Below are 26,923 nucleotides of genomic sequence, written 5' to 3'. Positions count from 1 at the left end.
GATGCCGCTTTCAGGCATTTGTTTGGGACAGGCCCGTAGGACCTGAAGGGGCTTATGGGGCAACCGGTACAGTTGAGAGTTCAACGGCAAGTTTCCTAGATGCCTCCCAAAGGAAAAAGCGGTTCTGGAAAAGGTGGAAAAGGTAGAGCGGACAAAGCAACCAGGGAGAATAGGGTTAGGTGGGAAGCGAGGGGAGGGAGCTGACCGGAGACCCCCGGGGTCCGAGATAGACGCAGCAGGTGGTCAGTGACTGACCTGGAAGTGATTAGAGACAGTGTGAACTTCACTGGAAAGCTTTAATTTAAAAAGCATGGAAATTAGACGGTAGATAGAATAGGACAAAGGACTAAGAGAAAGTGTTGTTTGGGGAAAACTGGGAATGAGGCTGATGTGAAGAATCCAGTTGAATTAGAGACGCAAAGGAACCGAGGAGTGAGATTTAAGAAAAAAATGGGGTCCAGGAAAGAGGAGCAGTTGAGCTTTGAAGAGGAGAAGGGACACCTGATGCTTGAGGTCACAAGAAAAGCGATGGGGGTGGGGATGGTTGTAAAAATTGGACCAGAGAGGGGGAAGGGGTAGAGCTTGTAAGAGATCATACTTAATGCCTCAATTTCTTGGTAAAATGGAAGGTAAGAGTAAGTTTTAAGACTCAAGGGCAGGGACTGAGTAGGGATCTTGAGAAGTAAAAGTTTGGAATGGTCACAGAAGGTGATGGGAGAGGGAATGAAATACTAATAAAAAGGATTGCCCTGAGAGCCAAGAGCCTAAGATTAAAGGCTATGCATTTGTAGAGGACACATTCTGCACAGTCATGATTTAACTAGTACCGAAGCTGCTGCCAACGTCCTCAATCAAACTGAAACAATATAGGATTGAAAAGAGGTGTAGCCTTGAGCCAAGGTTGAGGTTTTGTTGGACAATGATAATAGAAGGCTAGCAACATAAGGGAATTAAGGGTGCTAGTGGGAAGGGATCAAGTTCAGATGATCTATCATGGTATCCAGACTGGGAAGGGAAGGAGCAGTCTGATAGTGCAGGGGAACATAGCTGGATAAAGGAACTGGAGGTGGGGATGGTTTCTGTGAAGATGAAGAGTCGGTGTTGTGGGAATGAGGCATGAGAAAGCTAGAAGAATTGGAAGTTGTAGCCAGAGACTGAACTGCTAGTTCTGAGTGGCACAGTTTCATCCTGTGCCTCTGGGAGCAGGTGGCCTGGAGTAGAAGACATGAGCATTCAGGAGGGAGGTCCAGAAGTGTGAGGTTAGGTTGTTGGGTGATTCCTCAGCGTAGATGGTGAGATCATCTAAGATGATGGCAGGAGTGAGAGTGGAAAGGAAGCCTGAAGCTGCTGCCAAAGTCCTCAGTCAATCAAAGGCAGGGAGATGTCAGTCAGAAGATGACAGCACCCAATGGGGGAGAGGATGGGATAACTGGAAAGTATCATTGCTCAACAGTTAATATACAGCAAACTCACTTAAGAGTTTGATGTAATAAAACTCCTTTGGCAGTAATATGTTCTTAGGTGTTTAGTGGTCAGAACAGTATTTTGGGTTCTCAGTTTAGTTGAAATTTTTTGAACACCTGTTGTGTGCCAGGCACTGTGCTAGACATTGCAGATACAAGTAAGATGGAGTCTCCTGATTAAAACATGTCAATGGCTCCCTGTTACTTGTAGGATAAATTCCAAGTTTCTTAATGGGGCCTAAAGGCCCTCATTCCCCAACCCTCAGTCACCTCCCCTGGGCTCATCTCACAGCATTCCCATCTCAGATTTGGCTTTATCCATAGTTTCCAACATACCATGCAGTTTTTCCACTCTGGAGTATCCCCTCACCCTTGTTCTTTCTTTACCTCGTCAGTGCCTATACATCCAGGAAACCTTCCCTGGCTGGCTAAAATGTCCCACTGTGCTTCCACAGCCCCCTGTCCATAGATCATAGATCATCTTCTGAAATGACCTGTTTACATATCTGAGAGCAAATGAGCTCCCCGAAGGAAGGTACCATGGTTTTTCATCTTTGTATTCCCAGTGCCTGGAACTTAGTAGTTACTTAGGAAATGTTTGTTTAACTGAACATTTAATTCAGCAACAGTTCTCAGGAATGTGAGGCTCTAACGTAAGTATGCTGCCATCAACATAGAAGTTAACATTGTAGTAAAATGATATACTAGTAAAATTTGAGTTTCTGCCAATGGTTGTTAATCTGAATACTGATAACTTTTCTTAGGAAGCTATTAAGTAGGCAATGTAGTAGATTCTGGGAATTTGGACATAAATGTATTACTTAGCCAAATATGGATAGTGGGAAATTTTATTTTTATTTAAAATATATCCTTGGAGATTTTACATATTGGAATTGTGAGTACTCAAATACATAGTTGTAGTGCTTATTAAAAATCTTACAAGAGCTCAGGGGTTTGCACTTAGAAGGCAGGATTTCAAATTGGGTCCAGAGAATCTGGACCAGGCTTCTGGCACTCTCATTCAACCATTAGCACCCTCACCTGTGTATCTATTTTTCAGTGAATGGTTTACATAGGGCATACATTTCCTGTTTTTAGAGAGGTAAGTCACAAATGAATTTAGCTTGATGTAGTAAAGTGTCTGGCAGAGTTCCCCTTTGAAGCCTGGTGCTATGACAGAAGCATCAACTCCTGTTGTGTTGGACCTTTCTGTAAATATCAAGGTGCAGTTTAAATGAGTATCTGTTATCTCTTCTCTAAAGGAGGAGCAGCATCTGGGAGTGATAGCTCTGACAAGAAGTCTCAGGGTCCCAAAGGTGGTGGCAATGCAGTGAAGGTGAGTTACTGGTTCCTTTTTTTTCATGTTAAATATGAATAACATATGTACATGTGTTATTTTGGTGTGCATAAAAGGAAAAGACAGTTTGTTTAACTCATTCTAAGAGACTAGCCTTAGGTAAGCCACTGATATAAAATCAAAATAACACAAAATTGGAAACTATAGACCAATCTCACTTATGAAAAGTAATTCCTTTTAAATATTTTTCAAATGCTTTCTTAGACATCAGAATTTCTTCATACTTTAGTATTGTTTCTTAAATGTATTAAGTTAGATCTTACCAGTAAGTGAATGAATTAGTTCTTAGGACAAAATATCTTATAAAACCAAAAGCTTAGGTAAACAGGCAAAGGCACAGGCCTCACTAGATAGCTGCCCTGCTGGTAAGCTAAAAGCCAGGACCCTGACCATGAAAATGGGGGTGGGACAAAACAATCGCAAATAATTATTGAAGAGCTTGACCAAGTCTCAGAGGAGTGTCTGCCCTGGGAAAATATAATCTGCAAACAAAACTATACTACTTAGTACTGTTTAACAGGCCATTTTCCATGTTTCAGTCAGGATATGGGATCCCATACTTTGAATCATTCATTCAATAAGGATTTAGTGACATCTGGCCTATGCCAAGCAGTGTACTAAGTTCTGGGTATTAAAAAACAAACAGCTCAGCTAGTTGAATGTCGTCCCATGCACCAGGAGGTCACAGGTTTGATTCCTGGTCAAGGCATATGCCCGGGTTGTGGGCTCAATCCACAGTAGGGGGCATGCAGGAGGCAGCCGATCAATGTTTCTCATTGATAGTTCTATCTCTCTCCCTCTCCCTTTCTCTGAAATCAATAAAAACACATTTTTTAAAAAACAGATAACAGATTGTTTCTGTTATCCCAGTCTAGTTGGGAGCAGTTAGGCAAAGAAATAAATTTTATCACTGTATGATAAGTGCACTAGTGAAATTATATCATATAAATCCAACCATACACATGCAACCAGAGAGAGAGAGCAGGGGGCAGGGAGAAATAATATAAATAGTGAGGGCTATTCTGCCCACTTTTCTAGCGGGGATGAGATGGGAAACATGAATCTGCTTTTTTGTAGTTGACCTCCATTTTCACATGAACTTCCAACTCATGAAGTGGCTTTTAGTATCCAAAACATGGCCTCCTATATACAAACCAGCTAGTTCAATCAGGTGGTCAGCTGAAGAAGTGGCCATTGTTATAAAACAGATGGGGAAACAAGTTATATTGGGCTTAAGGAGGGCTGGCATATTGGTCTCCAGTATGGCATTTTCATAAGGGATGTAGGGTGGTTTGGGCTATGTATAGTTTTTATCTTACATGCTGACTTTTACAAGCACCTAACCTAAGGAACTGCTCCACTGCATATGGCGTCAACGAGGCATCTTGCCCTTTCTGGACAAAAGTAAGTTCAGTGGGTCTATACATGAACTATATGGAAAAGATTGGCATGGAAAATCTATTAGGGTTAAACTTTTTCTTTTGAGATAATTTTAGCCTCATGTTCAATTGTAAGAAATTATACATGTACCGCTTACCCAGTTTCCTTCAATGGGTATCTTATTTTTATAATTTTTTTATTCTTTATTGTTGAAAGCATTACATATGTCCCCTTTTTTGCCCATTGTCCTCTCCCAGCCCCCACCCCCAGCAATGGACTTCACCCCCCTGTTGTCTGAGTCCATTTGTTATCCGTACATACATATAAGTTCTTTGTTTGATTTCTAAACCACTCCCCTACCTATCCTCCCCTGCATTCCCTCTGAGGTTTGAAGGTCTGTTCGATGCTTCTATGTCTCTGGATCTATATTTGTTCATCAGTTTATGTTCATTATATTCCACAAATGAATGAGATCATATGATACTTACCTTTCTCTGACTGGCTTATTTCGCTTAGCATAATGCTCTCCAGGCCCATCTATGCTGTTGCAAATGGTAAGAGTTATTTCTTTTTGACAGCAGTGTAGTATTCCATTGTATAGATATACCACATATTTTTCCCTTTATTGATTAAGATATTACAAATGTGTCCTTATCCCCCAATGTCCTCTCATCCCCCCAGTCCCACCCTCACCCTTACCCCCTGTTGTCCACATCCATCGTTTATGCTTATATGCATGCATACAAGTCCTTTGGTTGATCTCTCCCCCTCCCTCTCCCCCTGCCCTACCTTCCCTCTGAGTTTTGAGCATCTGATCGATGCTTCTCTGTCTCTACATCTGTTTTGTTCATCGGTTTATGTTGTTCATTATAATCCACAAATGAGTGAGAGCATGTGATATTTATCTTTCTCTGACTGACTTATTTCACTTAGCGTAATGCTCTCCAGCTCCATCCACGCTGTTGCAAATGGTAGGAGTTCCTTCCTTTTTACAGCAGCATTGTATTCCATTATGTAGATGTACCACAGTTTTCTAATCCACTCATCTGCTGATGGGCACTTAGGCTGTTTCCAAATCTTAGCTATGGTGAATTGTGCTGCTATGAACATAGGGGTGCATATGTTCCTCTGATTGGTGTTTCTAGTTTCTTGGGATATATTGCTAGAAGTGGTATGACTGGGTCAAATGGCAGATCCATTTTTAATTTTTTTTAAATATATTTTATTGATTTTTTACAGAGAGGAAGGGAGAGGGATAGAGAGTTAGAAACATCGATGAGAGAGAAACATCGATGAGAGAGAAACATCGATCAGTTGCCTCCTGCACGCCCCCTACTGGGGATGTGCCCACAATCAAGGTAAATGCCCTTGACTGGAATCAAACCTGGGACCCTTCAGTCCGCAGGCCGATGCTCTATCCACTAAGCCAAATCAGTTAGGTCCATTTTTAATTTTTTTTTTAATATATTTTATTGATTTTTTTACAGAGAGGAAGGGAGAGAGATAGAGAGTTAGAAACATCGATGAGAGAGAAACATCGATCAGCTGCCTCCTGCACATCTCCTACTGGGGATGTGCCCGCAACCCAGGTACATGCCCTTGACCGGAATCGAACCTGGGACCTTTCAGTCCGCAGGCAGACGCTCTATCCACTGAGCCAAACCGGTTTCGGCGATTTTTAATTTTTTGAGGAAGCTCCATACTGTTTTCCACAGTGGCTGCACCAGTCTGCATTGCCATCAGCAGTGTTCCCTTTTCTCCACATCCATGCTAGCACTTGTCATTTGTTGCTTTGTTGGTGGTAGCCATTCATACGGGTGTGAGGTGATACCTCATTGTCATATTGATTTGCATCTCTAGAATGATTAGTGACTTAGCATTTTTTCATATGCCTCTTGGCCTTCTGTGTGTCCACTTTTGAGAAGTGTCTGTTTAGGTCCTTTGCCCATTTTTTGATTGGATTGTTTATCTTCCTTTTGTTAAGTTGCATGGGTACCCTTATTGGTGATAACAATGGCAAATATGTTTTCCCATGCAGTGGGCTTTCTTGTTGTTTTGTTGATGGTTTATTTTGCTATTCAGAAGCTTTTTACTTTAATGTAGTCCCATTTGTTTATTTTCTTTGACATATCAGTAAACATATTTCTATGACAAATGTCTGCTATTTTGTTGCCTATGGCTTCAACACCATTTATTGAAGACACTCTCTTGACTTCATTGTATCCTCTTGCCTCCTTTCTCAAATATTAATTGACCGTATTGGTGTGGGTCAATTTTTGATGTCTCTATTCTGATCCATTGGTCTATATGTCTGTTCCTGTGCAAGTACCAGCTGTTTTGAAAACAGTGGCTTTGTAATACAGCTTGATATCTGGTATTGTGATCCCTCCAGGTTTGTTCTTTCTCAGGATTGCTGTGGCTATTTGGGGTCTTTTCTATATTCCATTTAAATTGTTGCAGGGTTTATGCTACGTCTGTGAAATATGCCATTAGTATTTTAATGGGGATTACATTGAGTCTATACATTGCTTTGGGTAGTATGGAAATTTTAATGATGTTGATTCTCCCGATCCATGAACACGGTATATTCTTCCACTTGTTTATATATTCCTCTCTTTTTTCAACATCTATAGTTTTCTGAGTACAGGTCTTTTGCCTCCTTAGTTAAGTTTATTACTAAGTATCTTAATTTTTTATTGCAGTGTTAAATGGGATTGATTTTTTATTTTCTCTATCTGTGAGTTCATTATTGGTATATAAAAAAGGCCATAGATTTCTGTGTGTTAATTTTGTATCCTACAACATTGCCGAATTCATTTATTAAATGTAGTAGGTTTTTGATGGAATCTTTAAGGTTTTCTGTGCACAATATCATGTCATCTGTGAATAATGACAGTTTTACTTCTTTTCCATTTGGATACCTTTTATTTTCTCTTCTTGTCTGATCACTATGGCTAGCACTTCCAGTACTATGTCAAACAGGAGTGGTAAGAGTGGGCATCCATCCCTGTCTTGTTCCTGTTCTTAGGGGAAATGATTTTAGTATTTTCCCACGGAGTATGATGTTGGCTGTAGGATTGTCATATAAGGCTTTTATTATGTTGAGGTATGATCCCTCTATTCCCATTTTGCTGAGAGTTTTTAATCAAAAAAGGGTGTTGGATTTTGTCAAGTGGTTTTCCTGCATCAATTGATATGATCATGTGATTTTTGTCTTTCAATTTGGTTATGTGATATATCACATTTATTGATTTGAGGATATTGTACCAGGCTTGCATTCCTGGAATAAATCCCACTTGGTCATGGTGTATGATTTTTTTATTGTATTGCTGGATGCAATTTGTTAATACTTTGTTGAGGATTTTAGCATCTATATTCATCAGGGATATTGTCCTGTAATTATCTTTCTTTGTGGTGTCTATATCTGGTTTTGGGATTTTAAAGAGCTTGGAAGTGTGCCTTCCTCATGAAATTTTTGGAATAGTCTTATGAGGATAGGTTTTAGTTCTTCTTTGAATGTTTGGTCATACTCCCCTGTGAAGCCGTCCAGACCAGGGCTTTTGTTTGCTGGAAGTTGATTACTGCTTCCATTTCATCAGTAGTTATCGGCCTATTCAAGTTTTCTGATTCTTCTAACTCTGTTGGAATAGAGTTGTTCCTAGTTATTTATTTTTTTTACAATCCTTTGTATTTCTGTGGGGTCAGTTGTTACTTCATCTCTTTCATTTCTGATTTTGTTTATTTGGGTCCTGTCTCTTTTTTATCCTTTCAAAGAACCAGTTCTTGGTTCTATTGACCTTTTCATTGTTTTTTGTTGTTGTTGTTGTCTCTTTGTCATTTATGTCCTCTTTGATTGTTATTATTTCCTCCCTTCTACTTGCTATGGGCTTTTCTTGTTGCTCTCTTGTAGGGTTAGATAACTTATTACCAGTTTTTCTTGTGTGTGTTTTTCTGAGGTAGACCTGTAGTGCTATGAACTTCCCTCTCAGGTTTGCTTTCACTGTGTCCCATAGATTTTGGATTGTTGTGTTTTCATTATCCTTTGTTTTCAGGATTTTTTTTTCTTCTTTGATCTCTTGTAACCCAATCATTGTTTAATAGCATTCTATTTTGCCTCCATATGTTTGATTGTTTTTTATTGTTTTTATTGTAATTGATTTCTAATTTTATGCCATTTGATTTGATAAGATGCTTGATATTATTTCAGTCCTCTTGAATTTGTAGAGATTTAGCCTGTGTCTTAATATATGGTCTGTCTTTGAAAATGTCCCATGTGCACTTGAGAAGAATGTATATTCAGTAGCTTTGGGGTGAAATGTTCTGAAGATGTCAATTAGTTCCATCTGATATAGGGAGTCATTTTTGATTGCTGTTTCTTTGCTGATTTTTTTATACAAGATTTATGCAGTGATGTCAGTGGTGTATTAAAGTCCCCTACTATGATTGTATTGCTGTCGATCTCTCCCTTGATATCTTCCAGAAGATTTTTTATGTATTTGGGTGCTCCTGTATTGGGTACATATGTTTACCAGAGTTATATCCTGTTTTATCGACCCCTTTAGTATTATGAAATGGCCTTCCTTATATCTTGTTATGGCCATTACTTTGAGGTCTATTTTGTCAGATATAAGTATTGCTACCCCAGCTTTTTTTTCATTTCCATTTGCCTGAAAAAAATTTTTCCCATTCCTTCACTTTCAGTCTGTGTAAGTCCCTTGTTTGGAAGTGGGTCTTGTAGAGACCCACAGCATATATATTGGTCATGTTTTCTTATCCATTCAACCACCCTATGTATTTTGATTGGAGCATATAATCCATTTATGTTTAAGGTTATTATTAATAGGTACTTGTTTATTGCCATTTTTATTCTTTATGCTTGTGTTTCCTCTTCTCTTTCTATTACTTCTTCTTACACCAGTCCCCTTAGGATTTCTTACATTGCTGGTTTGGTGGTAATAAACTCCCTTGGCCTGTTTTTGTCTGCAAAGCTCCTGATTTCACCTTCAATTTTGAATGATAGCCTTGCTGGATAGAGTATTCTTGGATTCAGCCCCTTGTTTTTCATTACTTTGTATATTTTATTCCATTCGCTTCTGGCTTGATGTGTTCCTGTTGAGAAATCATTTGATAGTGTAATGGGAGATCCCTTGTAGGTAACTTTCTCTCTCTCTCGCAGCTCTTAAGATTCTTTCTTTGTCATTAACATTTGTCATTAATGACATGTCTTGGTGTGGTCTTTTGGGGTTCATCTTGTTTCAGACTCTTTGTGCTTGTGTGACTTCCCGCCTCCAAGTCAGAAGTTTTCTCTCATTATTTCTTCAAATAGGTTTTCTTTTTTTTTTTTTAATATATTTTATTGATTTTTTACAGAGAGGAAGGGAGAGAGATAGAGAGCTAGAAACATCGATGAGAGAGAAACATCGATCAGCCGCCTCCTGCACATCTCCCACTGGGGATATGCCCGCAACCCAGGTACATGCCCTTGACCGGAACCGAACCTGGGACCTTTGAGTCCGCAGGCCGACGCTCTATCCACTGAGCCAAATCGGTTTCGGCTCTTCAAATAGGTTTTCTATTCCTTGCTCAGCTTCTACTCATTCTACACCCCTATTATGCATATGTTGCTTCGTGTCATGTTGTCCCAAAGTTCCTTTAAATTCTCCTCCAGCTTTTAAAATTTTTTCCCAATAGGTGTTTTATCTACCCTGTCTTCTAACTGGCTGATTCATTCCTAAGCTTTTTCTAATCTACTGTTGAAACTTTCCAGGGTGTTTTTCCCTCCTCAGGTAAAACATGTGAGAATAATGGCGCAATGACTATGAGAGGGGAAATATGAGGGATTCTAGGGCAATAGGAGTATTCTATATCTTGATACAGTGGTTACATGGTGTACAGATACACAAAACACTGAATCAGAGACATGCTCTCTTCAGCTGTACCAAATTATTTTTCTCAGTTAAAGCACATGAGGTTCTTCCAGGGTATTCTTTATTGCAGCTATGTTATTCTTCATTTCCTCTTAATTCTTACACATATTGGTGAATTTTTTTAAAATATATTTTATTGATTTTTTACAGAGAGGAAGGGAGAGTTAGAAACATCGATGAAAGAGAAACATCGATCAGCTGCCTCCTGCACACCCCCTACTGGGGATGTGCCCGCAACGAAGATACATGCTCTTGACTGGAATTGAACCTGGGACTCTTCAGTCCACAGGCTGACGCTCTAGCCACTGAGCCAAACTGGTCAGGCAGTTGGTGATTTTTTTATCCAGATGTTTGAGCATCCTTGTAACCATTACCTTTACACTGAATTCTTTCTCTGAAAAATTGGTTGTCTCCATTTCATTTAGTTCCCTTTCTGGCGATTCCTCCTTTTCTTTACTTTGGGGATTGTTTCTTTGTCTCTCCATTTTTGCTGTCCCTTTGTATTTATTTCTATGTAATGTGAATTGCTGTCACTTTCTGGCCACGGGCATCGTGCTTGTGGTCCAAGAGGTTGAAGCCCCTAGCAGCCCAGTGATCCGGGACCCCTTAGCATAGGAGGCTGGGTCTGCCTTGAGTCTCACACCTTTATTGTCTCTGGCATGAATATCACTCCAGCATCCATAAGCAGATGGTGCCTTAGAACCCTTTGGTTTGCCCCATCAGCTGGGTGCTGGGCATGGCACCAGGCTGGGTGCCCCCAGCTTGCACTATCATTGTGGTCCTTGTGGGGCACCGGGCGAGATGTCCCAACTCACACCTTTGGTACTATCCTTGGAGCTGGGTGGGATGCCAGGCCGGGGGTCCTCAGTTCGCCCTGTCAGCAGGGTCACTGTGGATGTCTGGGAGCCGGCAAAGTAGGGTGCCACTCACTGGAGAAGTATGGCAGTGGTCCCTTGTGAGTTATGGCTGGTGAGCAGCTCACTGCTCAGTTTCTGGATGGTGTCCAAGTGCACTCTAGGTGTTGGTGTGGCTGCGCTCCTGGCCTACACTGCTCCCACCTTCAAGATGGTGTGGGCTCCATGCCCGAGCCGCACTCAGCCTGGGAGTGCCTGTGGCGGTAGCCAGGAGAGCCTGATCTGCCAGTCCCCAATTCTCCTGTGAGATCTAACTGTCCCTCGCTCACCCCCACACACACCACACACATCCACACACTACACTCTCTCCCTCACTGCCGTCCTGCTGGCCGCCATTTTGGGATCTCCTACAGAGCCTTTCTGTGACCTCAGGGATCCCTCCTACTGCCCTTTTATAACTACACCTCCCTCCTTCCTACCCCTACCTCTGCCTCCTCCTTTAACCCCTGTGAGCGTGTAATGTGATTTCTTTTACTGAATTTTATCATTTCAAAAATGTTATATGAATGGAATGATACAGTATGTAGCATTTGGGGATTGGCTTTTTTTACTCAGAATAATTTTCTGGTCCTGGCTGGTTTGGCTCGGTGGATAGAGCATCAGCCTGCAGACCGGGGGGTCCCAGGTTCGATTCCGGCCAAGGGCACGTGCCTGGGTTGTGGGCTCAATCCCCAGTGGGGGACGTACAGGAGGCAGCCGGTCAATGATTCTCATCATTGATGTTTCTGTCTCTCTCTTCCTCTCCCTTTCTCTCTAAAATCAATAAAATATGTTAAAAAAAGAATAATTTTCTGAAGATTGTATTCCAGTTGTGTGTCTCAATAGTCTGCACCTTTGTATTGCAGAATAGTGTTCCATGGAATGAAAGTGCCTTAGTATGTTTAACTGTTCACCTGCTGGAGGACAGCTGGGTTGTGACCAGTGTTCTTGAAGGCCCTAGCAGGGGAGGCACTTGGAACCCTCCAGCCTTTTAGGGTCTAGCTGTTTAGACCCCACTCCTAAGCCCCTGTCACTAGACTGTCCAGATTCTGAAACCCACCTGCTGACCAGAGATTCCCTCTTTTCCCTTCACTTCCTGTTTCCCCCAATCCTGACCTCTTCTCCTCACACAGACCTCCAGGCCTTCCGGCCCCCTGGTTCTCCCCACTTTCTCCCAGGCTTTGTGTCTGTTCTTCAAGCCCCCTATGTCCTGTAACCTGGAGATTAGATCAAAGGACTTGACCATTGGATCAAGGAGCCCCAACTTTTTTTTTCCTTTGGTTATCCTTTGCATCCACCTGCAAAACTAAATCTCAGGATAAATCCAGTGGTCTACTTTCTTTACACTTAAAGCCAGAACTGCTGGACCCTACTGGAGAATCTCATGACCTTGGGTGTTGGGTCCACTACTTCCTGGTCTCTATCCTCACCTAAGGCCCTCGGTACTGCTCAGCAGCCCTTTGCCACTCACCTCAAGCAATCAATACCTTGCTCTAGTTCTTCTCACCCCTAGTGTACATCAAACTGAACTGGAGAGCTTCTAAAACTACCAATGCCTAGCGTAGGATCCCACCCCAGACCAGGTGCCTTATAATCTCTGGGGGTGAGGCCTAGACTGTGATATTGTTTTTTTAGAAGCTCTGGGGGTGATTCTGCTGTGCTGGCAGGGCTGGGAAACACTGATACAATCTCACAGGGTTAGTGTGAGGATTTCATGTGGTAATGAACATAATGGCTCAGTGGTTGAGTGTCAACCTATGAACCAGGAGGTCATGGTTCTATTCCAGGTCATGGCACATGCTGAGTTGCAGGCTTGATCCCCAGTGTGGGGTATGCAGGAGGCAGCTGATCAATGATTCTCTCTCATCATTGATGTTTTTATCTCTCTCCCTCTCCCTTCCTCTCTGAAATCAATAAAAATATATATTTAAAAAAACAATAATACAGCACTTAGCATAGTGCCTAGCAAATATTAGGGACTCAGTAATTTTTATTTATTTTTCTTTCTGTAAATAGTTATTTATTCAGTTTTTTTTATAAATCTTTATTGTTGAAAATATTACATATGTCCCCTCCCTCCCCCATTGACCTCCAGCCTATTCCTGCCTCCCCACCCCTGCCCCAGGCCTTCACAACCCTATTGTCTGTGTCCATGCATTATGCATATATGCATACAAGGTCTTTGGTTGATTACTTCCCACCCATCCATCCTCTCCTGCCTTCCCTTCGAGATTCCTCACTCTGTTCCATGCTTCCATGTCTCTGGATCCACTCCATTCACCAGTTTATTTTGTTAATTAGATTCTACATATGAGTGAGATCATGTGATACTTGTCTTTCTCTGACTGACTTATTTCACTTAGCATGATACTCTCTAGGTCCCTCCATGCTTTCTAAAGGGGTAAGAGATTCTTCTTTTTTACTGCTATATAGTATTCCATGCTAGAAATGTACCACAGCTTTTTTATCCACTCATCTACTGACGGGCACTTGGGTTGTTTCCAGATCTTAGCTATTGTAAATTGTGCTGCTATGAACATAGCATTGCATACATTCTTTCTGATTGGTGTTTCAGGTTTCTTCGGATATATTCCTAGACGTGGGATCCCTGTGTCAAATGGCTATTCCATATTTAATTTTTTGAGGAAACTCCATACTGTTTTCAATAATGGCTACACCAGTCTGCATTCCCACCAGCAGTGTACTAGGGTTCCCTTTTCTCCACATCCTTGCCAGCACTTGTCATTTGTTGATGGTAGCCATTCTGACAGGTGTGAGGTAATAACTCATTGTTGTTTTAATTTGCATCTCTCTAATGATCAGTGACTTTGAGTATATTTTCGTATGTCTCTTGGCCATCTGCATGTCCACTTTGGAGAAGTGTCTATTTAGGTCCTTTGCCCATTTTAATTGGATTGTTTGTTTTCCTTTTGTTAAGTTGTATGAGGTCCTTATATATTTTGGATATTAACCTTTTATCAGATGTATCATTGCCAAATATATTCTCCCATACAGTGGGCTCCCTTTTTGTTTTATTGATGGTTTCTTTTGCTGTGTATTTTGATGTACCATAGTCCCATTTATTTATTTTCTCCTTAGTTTCCTTTGCCCTAGGACAGTGGTCGGCAAACTGCGGTTCGCGAGCCACATGCGGCTCTTTGGCCCCTTGAGTATGGCTCTTCCACAAAATACCGACTTCTGCGCATGGGCCACGAAGTTTCAATTGCACTGTACGTGCACGCCTGCACGTGGAATTTTGTGAAGAGCCACACTCAAGGGGCCAAAGAGCCGCATGTGGCTCGGGAGCCGCAGTTTGCCGACCACTGCCCTAGGAGATGTATCCATAAGCATATTGCTACGAGAGATGTCTGAAATTTTGCTTCCTATGGTTTCTTCTAGGATTTTTATGGTTTTCTGACTTACATTCAAGTCTTTTATCCATTTTGAGTTTATTTTTATATATGATGTAAGTTAGTTGTCTAGTTTCTTTTTTTGCAGGGACAGTAATTTTTAAATATTGTTATAATTTTCACAAGAAACAGATGTTGAGTCCAGAACTCATGGGCTTTCCAGCCCCCTGTCAACAAAATTATCTTCACCTGCATCGCTCTGCACTCCCTCCTTCCCTTTCTTCCTTTTGGCCACTTGTTTTTCAAATAATACTCTGAATGCCAGACCTTGTTTCATTTATTCCAACCACTTTCTTTGCTCTCTCTTTAACCTTTCCCTCTTCACAGCATCTTTCCCTCCATTCTGAAAAGTACACTCAGTGATCTTTAAAATATATACATGTCTGTGACCCTTTTCCTCTGACCAGAACCCTTTCTCCTTTTCTAACTCAGTTGAGGGAGAACTCCACATGCATTGCCTTCCCATTTCCCATTACCTTCCTCAGTCAGCCTGCTGTAGTCTGGCTTCTGCACATTACCACTCTTCCAAAACTGCTTTTGCAAAGGTCATCAATCACTCACTGCTAAATTGATTGTGCTTCTTAACTGACCACTCCGCATCATTTAACACTGTTGACCAATTCCTCTTTGAAACTTTGTCATACCTTGGTTCCTGTTAACACATCTTCCTCTCCCACCCACCTGGACCTTCCTTTTTATTGTGCTTGTTGAGCTTCTTTTTTTGCTTATTGCTTAAATATTGATATTCTCCAAGGATGTATTTAGCCTACTCTTGTCTTCATCTCATTCTACGTATCCTCCCTGGGTAATGGCATCACCTTCTGTAGCACCAGCTACTCCCTCCATGCTGATTGCTCCCAAATTCTCTCTGTAGGTTGGCACTCTTCTGAGATGCTAGTCTTATACAGTTGCCAGTTGGTCAGACATACTTGTAAACCCCACAGGTACTCATTATGTCTAACCTGTCAAACTGTCCAAATCAGAATATGTTTATTGAAATATAAAATGGCAGGCGGTACCCCCTTTCTGTGATCATGGATGTTGTGTGCACCTTCCCAGTAATAGAACCAGAAGATTGCTTTGGGAATGTGGAAGCAGAAAGGAGATATGCAGTCTAGAAGCTATTTTAGCCAGACCAAGTGAGGTCTAATGAACAGTCCTAGTGTCCAGATCATTTGTCCCTTTCTCTCCTAGACAGTGCTAGACACATTCTATAGAAGTTTGCCACTCTGAGTCCTGCTTTTTGACACATTCTTTCCTTTGTTGTGTTCCTATCTCCTGTGGGTCTAGGATCCCCTCACCAATTTTAGTAGTCAAACCATGAGGAAAACTTGGTTTGCTTGTCTCTGAATTTATAAGGCAGACACCTTAAACCCCACCCCAGTGTATCACCTACAATATGAAACAAATAACAGATTCTATTTGAATAGGAAATGAGAAATCCTCTTAAAGATATCTTGACAAAATCATTTATGTAAACACTAGAGGCCCAGTGCACGAATTCGTGCATTGGTGGGGTCCTGGGTTGGGGCAGGGGAGGGGGGAGCAGGATGCAATTGGCCCTCCAAGCGGGGACGCCCTTGGTGGCCCAGATCCAGATCCGTCACACTGACATTTGCGCTATTGTTGGAGACACCTGGCGGCAACTTTTATATTCTTTCTTCCTTGTGGAGCATCTAGGGATGGGAAGTGGCCACAGTGCCCGAGGGCAACTTCCAGGAGGCCAGCAGTGCTGTCAGGATTGTGCCATTGGCACTGGTCCATTGGTACCTGGCCCATTCTCCAGAGTTTAGACCTGCAGGACTAATGAGGGAGTGAGTGGCTGCAGCCAGGCTGGTGGGCGCCAGGATGGGTCGGTCAGCTGAGCAGTGCTCCCACTGTGGGACCACCAGGGGGCAGCACCTGCATTGAGCGTCTGCCCCCTGGTGGTCAGTGCATGTCATAGTGACTGGTCATTCGGTTGTTCCAGTCGTTCGGTCGTAACGGTCGCTTAGGCTTTTATATATATATACCAGAGGCCCGGGGCACAAAAATTTGTGCACTCGGGGGAAGGGGGGGGGTCCCTCAGACCGGCCTGTGCCCTCTTGCAGTCTGGGACCCCTCGGGAGATAACGACCTGCTGGCTGAGGCCTGCTCCCGGGTGGCAGAGGGCAGGCCCAATCCCTAGGTGCAGCCCCTGGTCGGGCTCAGAGCAGGGCCGATTGGGGAGTTGGTGCGCCTTCCCCTGTCATGCACAGAGCAGGGCAGATTGGGAGGTTGCAATGCCACCCTCAGTCACGCTCAGGGTAGGGCCAATTGAGGGGTTGGGGCACCGCCCCCTGTCACACTCAAGGCAGGGTCGATGGGGAGGTTGCGGCACCACCCCCTGTCACGCACAGAGCAGGGCCCATCAGGGGGGTTGGGGCTCCTTACCCTGTCACGCACAGAGCAGGGTCGATCAGGGGGTTGGGGAGCTCCCCCCTGTCACGCACAGAGCATGGCCCATCAGGGGGGTTGGGGAGCTCCCCCCGTCATGCACAGAGCAGGGCCGATCAGGGGGTGGGGGGAAGTTGGGGCACCGCCCTCTATCACCCACAGAGCAGGGCCGATCAGGTGGTTGGGGCGCCGCCACTCTCATACTCAGGGCAGGGTCAATGGGGAGGTTATGGCTCTACCCCGTCACACACAGAGCAGGGCCCATGGGGGGTGGGGGGAGTGGGGCCCCGCCCCCTGTCACACACAGAGCTGCAGGGTACCAGGGGGTTTGGGCGCTGCCCCCTGTCACGCTGATCCCGGTGCCGGGAGGCCTCGCGGCTCCGCTGATCCCGGTGCTGGGAGGCATATTACCCTTTTACTATATAGAATAGAGGCCTGGTGCATGGGTGGGGCTGGCTGGTTTGCACTGAAGAGTGTCCTGGATCAGGGTGGGGGTCCCCACTGGGGTGCCTGGCCAGTCTGGCTGAGGGGATGATGGCTGTTTGCAGCTGGTCACACACCCTTCAGGGTGGGGGTCTGGGGTGCCTGGCCAGCCTGGGTGAGGGGATGATGGCTATTTGCAGCTGGTCACACACCCTTCAGGGTGGGGGTCCCCACTGGGGTGCCTGGCCAGCCTGGGTGAGGGGATGATGGCTGTTTGCAGCTGGTCACACACCCTTCAGGTTTGGGGTCCCCACTGGGGTGCCTGGCCAGCCTGGGTGAGGGGATGATGGCTGTTTGCAGCTGGTCACACACCCTTCAGGGTGGGGGTCCCCACTGGGGTGCCTGGCCAGTCTGGGTGAGGGGATGAGGGCTGTTTTCAGGCTGGGACTGAAGCTCCCAACCGCTCCTTTTTTTCTTTTCTTTTTTTATTCTGGGCCAGCTTTAGCTCTGAGGCCTTGGCTGCTGAAAACAGGTTTCTAGCCTTTGTTTACCGTCTGTATTTGATACAATGTTGCGGTCCGGCTGGCTGAAGCTCCGCTGAGTAAAGCAGGTTTCTGGGTTTTTTTTAGCTTCTTTATTGGCAACATAGTTGCTGAGAGTTGCAGCTGAGAGGCCGGCAAGTCAGGCGGGGAACGTTGGAGTTCTCCGTCACTGAAGCAAGCAAGCCTCCCTGTTCGCATCAGCTGCCTGGCTGCCGGCCGCCATCATGGCTGCCAGTTAATTTGCATATCTCGGCCCTACTCTATGAGTGACAGGGGGATTACCCAATGGGAAGGGTAGTGGTCGTACGCCAATTACCATGTTTCTCTTTTATTAGTGTAGACTAGAGTCCCGGTGCACAAAAATTTGTGCACTCGGCGGGGTGGGGGGGAAGGGGGGGTCCCTCAGCCCAGCCTGTGCCCTCTCGCAGTCTGGGAGCCCTCGGGAGATAACGACCTGCTGGCTTAGGCCTGCTCCCGGGTGGCAGAGGGCAGGCCCAATCCCTAAGTGCAGCCCCTGGTCGGGCTCAGAGCAGGGCCAACTGGGGAGTTGGGGCACCGGCCCCTGTCATGCACAGAGCAGGGCGGATCGGGAGGTTGCGATTCCACTCTCAGTCACGCTCAGGGTAGGGCCGATTGGGGGGTTGGGGCACCGCCCCCTGTCACACTCAATGCAGGGTCGATGGGGAGGTTGCGGCACCACCCCCTGTCACACACAGAGCTGCAGGGTAATCGGGGTTTGGGTGCTTCCCCCTGTCACGCTGATCCCGGTGCCGGGAGGCCTCTCGGCTCTGCTGATCCCAGTGCTGGGAGGCCTCTCGGCTCCGCTGATCCCGGTGTTGGGGTGTTGGGAGGCCTCATGGCTCCGCTGATCCTGGTTCCGGAGGCCTCGCGGCTTCGCTGATCCCAGTGCTGGGAGGCATATTACCCTTTTACTATATAGAATAGCGGCCTGGTGCATGGGTGGGGCTGGCTGGTTTGCCCTGAAGGGTGTCCTGGATCAGGGTGGGGGTCCCCAAAGGGGTGCCTGGCCAGCCTGGATGAGGAGATGATGGCTGTTTGCAGCTGGTCACACACCCTTCAGGGTGGGGGTCCCCACTGGGGTGCCTGGCCAGTCTGGGTGAGGGGCTGAGGGCTGTTTTCAGGCTGGCGGGTGACTGAAGCTCCCCACCACTCCTTTTTTTCTTTTCTTTTTTATTCCTGGCCAGTTTTAGCTCTGGCTCCAGCTCTGAGGCCTCTGCTGCTGAAAGCAGGTATCTGGTTTGTTTGGGTTCTATAATGTCGAAACACTGTATCAACTCCAGCTCTGAGATCCCGGCTGCTGAAAGCAGGTTTCTGGGGTTTTGTTTAGCTTCTATATTTGTTACAATATTTCAAACTGCAAGCTCAGAGGCCAGCAGCAGCAGGCGGGGAACGTTACAGTCCTCTGTCACTGAAGCAAGCAAGCCTTATGTTCAGTTTAAGCTGCCTGGCTGCCGGCCGCCATCTTGGCTGGCAGTTAATTTGCATATCACCCTGATTAGCCAATGGGAAGGGTAGCGGTCGTACGCTAATTACCATGTTTCTATTTTATTAGATAGGATAGACTAGTGGCCCGGTGCACGAAATTCGTGCATGGGGGCGGGTGTGTTCCTCAGCCTGGCCTGCACCCTCTCCAATTTGGGACCCCTCAAAAAATGTCCTGCCAGTTTACAGGGATTGGGCCTAAACCAGCAGTTGGACAGCCCTCTTGTAATCCAGGACTGGTGGCTCCTAACCGCTCACCTACCTGCCTGCCTGCCTGATTGCTTCTAACCACTCTCCCTGGTGGCCTGTTCGCCCCCAACTGCCCTCCCCCCATGCTGCCGGCCTGCTTGCCCCCAAATGCCCCCCCCCCCGCCAGCCTGATTACCCCAAACTACCCCCACTGCTGGCCTGCTCGCCCCTACCTTCCATCCCCACTGGTCTGCTCATCCCCAACTGTCCCCCTGCTGGCCTGCTCACTCCAAACTGCCCCCCCCCGCTGTCCTGATCACCTCCAACTGACCCCCACTGATGGCCTGCTTGCCCCCAATGGCCCCACCCCCCACCAGCCTGATCACCCACAACTGCCCGCCTCTCTTGGCCTCTAACTGCCTCTACCTCGGCCCCACCACCATGGCTTTGTCCAGAAGAACATCTGGAAGGTTTCCTGGAAAGTCTCCCAGTCTAATTAACATATTACTCTTTTACTAGTATAGATATATTTGTCTGTAAATATGGTTATTATTGCAGATATCAATATGACCAGATAAAATTTTATAGAATGGGCCTTTTATTACAGATGGTTTGCCATGTATGCATTTTTTCTAAAGAAGTAAAAATTACTTTAAAAAGTGTTTCAGGAAGACTTTGAGAAATTTACAGTATCTGCTTTTCTTCCAAGAAAGTTGTCACTTTTATGCCAGAGTGAGAATTATTTGTATGCTTTGTATGTCAGCATTGGGCCACTGTGATTGGGGGCACTTAGCTTGACTTGAGGGTAATTATCTTGCTCACTGGCTGGGAGGGAGGGTGTGTGGCAGAGGAGATAAATACTCGGTTCTGGATTATTCATAGATTGCTGACTTTCTGGATTGATTGTGCAAGCCCCTCCTTTTATTGATGTCCACCTTCTGTTGACAGACATCTACCCTGGGAGAGAAATGAGATGAAACTCTCTTTCTTGTCATTGTAAAAAGCATTTGAATTCCTAAGGTGTGATAAGGCCACCCAACCATCCACAGTCAAGGTACACATTTTCATGGAAGATGTTCCCACTCTTGAATAAATTAAAACAATTTTTTTTCTTTTAATTTAAACTTTCTTCTATAACTGTTTTCTTGTTACTTAAAAGCTAGTTTTTTTTTGAAACTGCTTCCAAAGCTTTTCAAGCTGTATATGTCCTTGGAATGAATTTATAAATAAGAATTGAGCTCGGCGGGTGTGACTCAGTGGTTTAGCATCGACCTATGAACCAGGAAGTCACAGTTTGACTCCAGGTGAGGCCACATGCCCAGGTTTTGGCCTGATCCCCAGTACGGGGTGTGTAGGAGGCAGCCGATCAATGATTCTCTCTCATCATTGATGTTTCTGTCTCTCTCCCTTTCCCTTCCTCTCTGAATCAGTAAGAATATATTTTAAAGAGAGAGAGAGAGAGAGAGAGAGAGAGAGAGAGAGAGAGAGAGAGGAGAGTATATATGTTTGTACATAAGAAAACATGTATTTGATGCTCTTAGGAAGTCTTATTTTCTTTCATTAAAACTTGTGCAGTATAGGGAACTCCATAGATTCTCTCAATTTGAAGAAAGTTAGAGGGAAAGGTACCAATTCAGAGTTCCTTGGGAAAATGTATCATATATATATATATACACACACACACACACACACACATATATATATATATATTTTTTTAAAAATCAAAAACTGAAATATTTTCTATTCAGAAAATATATTTGGAGCTAAATATCTTCTATAATTTTAACCCTGAAATATCAATTTAAATATTTTAAAAATGGTTGGGATGTTTGTTTTTTTAAATAAGTTAGGTTACTGGAGTTCTACATGTTACTGGATCACCTGGGGTAATTTTCTGATTGGAAAATTAAGAATTATAGTCAGAGGGGAGGACATGAGAATTTTTAAAGAACATTCAATTTACTTTAGAAGCCGAACCTCTCTTATCATGTGACTTGTTTTGTATGTCTGTTAAACTATATTGTCACATAAGCATTGCTGCTATTGGGACAAACAGTGACAGTTGATTCAGGTCATTTGAATGTCCACTGTCTGTTTTAATTTGTATGTTCGTTTTGACTCTGTCATATGCTCAATCTTCAGTGGAAGTCATGAGAACCTATTATTTTTGCCTGCACCCTCCTTTACGTTGGAAATATTCTTTTTTACCCAAAGGGACCTTAACTTTGATATAAGGGATTATTTCCATTGCCAACTTTTTTCTTCCTTGCCAAGTAAGAGAGTTGTTGTGAACTCTTCAGTGATGCCTTCCCCAGGATATTTGCAGATGTGGTTGGGAAAAGTCATTTCATCCCCGACCTTTGCATGTCAGGTGCTGGGGTGCCCGGGTGCCACCTGGCCTGTGCCCAGGCTCTCCCGCCTTCCAATCGCCATGGCAATCACGGGGCCGCAGAGGTGTTTTTTTTTAATATATATTTTATTGATTTTTTACAGAGAGGAAGGGTGTGGGATAGAGAGTTAGAAACATTGATGAGAGAGAAACATCGATCAGCTGCCTCCTGCACACTCCCTACTGGGGATGTGCCCTCAGCCAAGGTACATGCCCTTGACCAGAATCAAACCTGGGACCCTTGAGTCCACAGGCTGACGCTCTATCCACTGAGCCAAACCGTTTAGAGCCGCAGAGTTTTATTTGTTTCAGAGGAGTATAAATTATTTAAGAATTAAAGCTATGTGCACATGGCCAAAAAAAATAAATAAATCAGCTCCACCAGTCCCACCTGTCCCACCAGTCCCGGCAGGGACTGACAGCAAAGCCCCTCTCCATCGCGAGCCCTCCAGCTCCGTGCAGACAGAGCCCCCGGGCGAGAGCTGAGCAGCGTGGACCTCAGGGCTGTGCACCTGGAGTGACTGCAGAGGGAGAGGGGCAGGCAGGAGCAGCGAGCCAAGGAGGGCCCACAGGCCGCAGGCCCGGGGCTGCGGAAGTTACCAGAAAAGAAAAAGCAGAAAGATGCAAAAGGACCCCGGCCCTGGATCTGCCCTCCACGGAGGACTTCGAGGCCCTGGTCTTGGCCGCCATGAAGGCTGATAACACCTGTGGCCTCCCCAAGTGCCGGGCCAGCGTCATGACTCTGGGCCAGCTCTGCCCACACTGCAGCCACTGCTTCTGCCTCAGCCACTGCCTGCCCGAGATCCATGGCTGTGGGGAGAGGGCCCGCGCCCACGCCCCGCAGAGAATCAGCTGGGTGGGAGTGCTGTACGCTGGCAGTGGGGCCAAGGACCGGTCCCTGGACTCCGCCAAGTGGGCCCAGTTGCAGAGGAGCCTGGATAAGAAGCTGGGCGAGCTGAGCATCCAGAGGAGGAGCAAAAGGACAGAGAAGGAGATGTGAGCCGGCCCTCACACCCTCCGGCCTTGTCTTTGCAAATGTGGGTGGGGGCAAGCGGCTGTCCCTGGTGCTTTCTGTGCCTTGTAGCTGCTCCGGTGATGTGACCAGGGCTGCATGAGCAAGCCAGGCACCTCTGGGAGGGAGTGGGTCCTCGGGCCCAGCGTGCCCTGCCTTGCACTGGGGTGGGGGCGGGCTACAGTGGCTGTTCCCTAGACCTTCCTGGGGAGAGCTGCCCCAGGTCTCAGTTTTGCTGGCATCAGGGCCCCCTGGGGCTCTCCGAGGTCCCTCACCAACTGCTTTAATAGAACCTTTAAGAGAGGTTCCGGGGGTCCGGGTTTGCCGCCTGGCCTGCGCCCAGCCCTCCCACCCTCCGTTCGCCATGGCAATCGCCGGGCCGCAGGCCAGCCGGCCACTCCAGCCTCTGGGGGTCCGGGGTTGCCGCCTGGCCTGCGCCCAGCCCTCCCGCCCTCCGATCGCCATGAGGGCCGGGGCAAGCGCGGGGCCGAAGGCCAGGGGTCCGGGGTTGCCGCCCAGCTTTCCGATGGTGATCACCAGCTGGGTGATGGGGAAGGGCGGCCTTTGCCCACCCCCTAGCTCTTGCCTGCCGCCTGGGTTGCCGTTCACCATTCTTCAGTCCTTCCCCTTTCGCCTCCCATCATTGCGTGTATGCAAATTAACTGCCATCTTTGTTGGCGATTACTGCCATCTTTCTTGGCAGTTAATTTGCATATCGCCCTGATTAGCCAATGGGAAGCGTGTCGGAGGTATGGTTAATTACCATGTTTGTCTATTATTAGATAGGATAGGTCAAATTTGATTACTTCTATGAGGTTGAGTATTCTTTTTTTTTCCATGTTGAACAGCATAAATGAAATAATGTTTATCATTGTAATAATTTGTGTGTATTTTAAGGTAGAAGAAGTCCTTAAGAAACTCTGACATATTAAATCTTTTTATTTTTCTAAGATTTAGGACATTTGTGTGAGTTTGAAATTAACATCAAAATGTTCTTCAATCCTGTGAGCCGAACTTTTGATTCAGAGTCCTGTAGGATCTTTGAGAACCAGACCCAGAGCAAAGCCTGTTTGCCAGCTGTTCAGGGATGGAGTGCAGGGTGAAGCCCTGAGTGGCAGAGGCCACATGGGAAGGCAGGACCCACTGCCCCATGCCCCACACTCTGGCTGTCCAGACCAACACGCTCCTTTCCCCACACTCATCTGAGCTCTTTAGTGCCGCAACAAACTCAGAAGAGCTCTTGGCAGCCTCATCCCAACCCAGAGCAGTGCTGAGCACAGCCCAGTCACAGACCTCTCATGGGCTGAGGAAGCCAGCCTAATGGACCTTGCCCACATCCATGCCACTCTCCATCATGGAAATGCCTCCACAGGCCCAGGTGACACCCTCCCGCCCCCCACATCTAGGGATGATACTATGCTACTAAGGTAATTTCCTTCTGCTTATTTGCATTTTAAAGTCTTTATGCAATGAATCTGCCTTGTTCTGAAGAAAAAAGCAAAAAGCATGGGCTATTTTAATAATAAAAGATTAGAAGGAAAAAAAATGTTTAAAAGAAAATTATAACATAACATTTTGAAATTTATTAGTTGTATAAGTAGTGTTTAAATTTTTTAATTTAACAGATTTATAAATCAATAAATTGAAAATTGAAATAATTAAAATTAGAAGCAAATGTTCTTTCCCTCAAAGAAGCCCAGACATTATAGATTTCAGCTATGTCTCTCCTTCTCTGTCTAGCCTCCTTCCTCTAGTGCACACACATAATACTATGACCCTAGACCAGCATTTGGAGTACATTGATATCACTAAATTTACACTATTACCCCCTTCATGTTCTCACATGTCTCCTTCCTGGCTTACAGTCCATAGTCCATAGAGGTTGAGTATTCTTAAACAGTTATCTGCCATGCATCCAAAGACACTTTATCTCGCTTCTATAGATACTTATGGCATACAAAGGTTTAATAGTCAACATAAGATACTTGTTCAAATGCCAAACCGGTTTGGCTCAGTGGATAGAGCGTCTGCCTGCGGACTGAAAGGTCCCAGGTTCGATTCCGGTCAAGGGCACATACCTCGGTTGCGGGCACATCCCCAGTAGGAGGTGTGCAGGAGGCGGCTGGTCGATGTTTCTCTCTCATTGATGTTTCTAACTCTCTATCCCTCTCCCTTCCTCTCTGTAAAAAATCAATAAAATATATTTAAAAAAAAAAGATACTTGTTCAAACTGTTGAATTGTGGGGAGGCTTTATACTTTGGGCCTCTTTTGGTAAAAAGTATTTCTTAGTGGTGCCCTTGACTGGTGTGGCTCACTTGGTTGGAGCCTTGTCCCATACACTGAAGGTTTCAGGTTTGATTCCCAGTCAGGGCACATACCCAGGTGTGGGTTTGACCCTCAGTCAAGGCGCCTGCAGGAGGCAGCTGGTCGATCTCTCTCTCTCTCTCTCTCTCTCTCTCTCTCTCTCTCTCTCTCTCCCCCCCCGCCCCCGGGGTCTTTCCCCCCGCCCTCCCTCCTTTCCTCTCTCTAAAATTAATTTAAAAATGAGTATTTCCTGGTAGTTTTTTTCAAATTATTCCCACTCTGATGAAATAATAGTCTTTATTGAATGCTAGCTGCAGTATCTCAATCTTCACAAATCTATGAGGACACGTAAGTACTAGTACTGTTATTATCTCAGTGCACAAATGGGGAAAACAGGTTTAAAGACATGCCTAAGGCCATACAGCAGAGTTGGGATTTGACTCCAGGACCCCAAATCTCAACCATTATTGTGTTTCTTCTTCCTGTTACCACTGAGGTACCTGGTAAAAGATGGGAGCTTTCCACAGCCAGGTGCCCAATTTCCATGTAAATTGGGATCCCAAGATATTGTCTTGATATGCAAAATTAGTTTCTTGTCATTGCCCCAAGTGGGCAGACTTCTAGGATTTTCCATTGCCATGAGCTAATGTGATTTTTCACTAGTGAGGGTAATCCCGACATGACTGCTGTACTGTGAAGAAATGAATCATTTGTATCTCCAGGTATTATGTGAACATACTTTTTTCCTTGTAGGTCAGACACATTTTGTGTGAAAAACATGGAAAAATCATGGAAGCCTTGGAAAAGTTAAAGTCTGGAATGAAATTCAATGAAGTGGCCACACAATATAGTGAAGATAAAGCCAGGCAAGGGGTATGGTGCTAATATCATTTACAATGATCTTTCCCCCAGCAGTAGGGATTATTGCTATGTTATGCCATTAATTTTAGCCATATCTTGGTTTAAAGATCTTAAAAACAGAAGTGTCCAACTTGTGGACAGATGAATACAGGTCACCTATATCTAAATCTAGGCATGACCAAATTTGCACAGCTGACAAATACCCAGCAGCATTGTGAGGGCTTATATGTTCAGTGCAGGCTGGACCTCTTCCACCCAGTTGTCTTTGTCTAGCCTACTTCTTTACAGCCCATATGAATAACCTAGAAACCTTAGCATTCAAGGTACAGTACAACTGTTCTCTCTTCAGAGCCGCTTGAAATCACATATCTTTTGGGTTTTTCAGGGCGACTTGGGTTGGATGACCAGAGGGTCCATGGTGGGACCGTTTCAAGAAGCAGCATTTGCTTTGCCTGTAAGTGGTCTGGACAAGCCTGTGTTTACAGACCCTCCAGTTAAGACAAAATTTGGATATCATATTATTATGGTTGAAGGCAGAAAATAAAATTGTATGGAACACTGAATATGTTTTATACATTCTGTTTATTTCTTTAAAAGGTACTGAATAATCCTTGAATGTTATTAACTCTGTCATTGTGGGTTTGTAAGTGCAAAATTGCTGTCAGAGAGGAGGAGGGGACTGGATGAAAGAAGGTGAAGGGATGGGCCAAAGAACATATATGCATAACCCAGTGTGGTTCCAGAGGGAACGGGGGTGGGGACTGGTTGGAGGAAGGCAAAGAGCGGGGAAATGAGGACATCTGTAATACTGTCAACGATAAAAAAAAATCAGGCGTGTAAAGGTTTGTATACAC

General features: G+C 45.1%; 1 protein-coding gene across 1 annotated transcript; it reads left to right on the top strand.

The window, feature by feature from the left end:
* On the top strand, positions 1–26,632 carry PIN4 (peptidylprolyl cis/trans isomerase, NIMA-interacting 4). The gene is made up of 4 exons (XM_036306074.1): positions 1–142; positions 2,726–2,799; positions 25,962–26,081; positions 26,455–26,632. Exons 1-4 carry the CDS (start codon positions 100–102, stop codon positions 26,611–26,613), a joined length of 396 nt encoding a protein of 131 aa, XP_036161967.1. The 5' UTR covers positions 1–99; the 3' UTR covers positions 26,614–26,632.
* Positions 26,633–26,923: the final 291 nt, after the last annotated feature.

The sequence above is a fragment of the Myotis myotis genome, unplaced genomic scaffold (assembly GCF_014108235.1).
Source record: "Myotis myotis isolate mMyoMyo1 unplaced genomic scaffold, mMyoMyo1.p scaffold_m19_p_4, whole genome shotgun sequence".
NCBI lineage: Eukaryota > Metazoa > Chordata > Mammalia > Chiroptera > Vespertilionidae > Myotis > Myotis myotis.
This window is presented reverse-complemented; position numbering and strand designations above follow the sequence as displayed.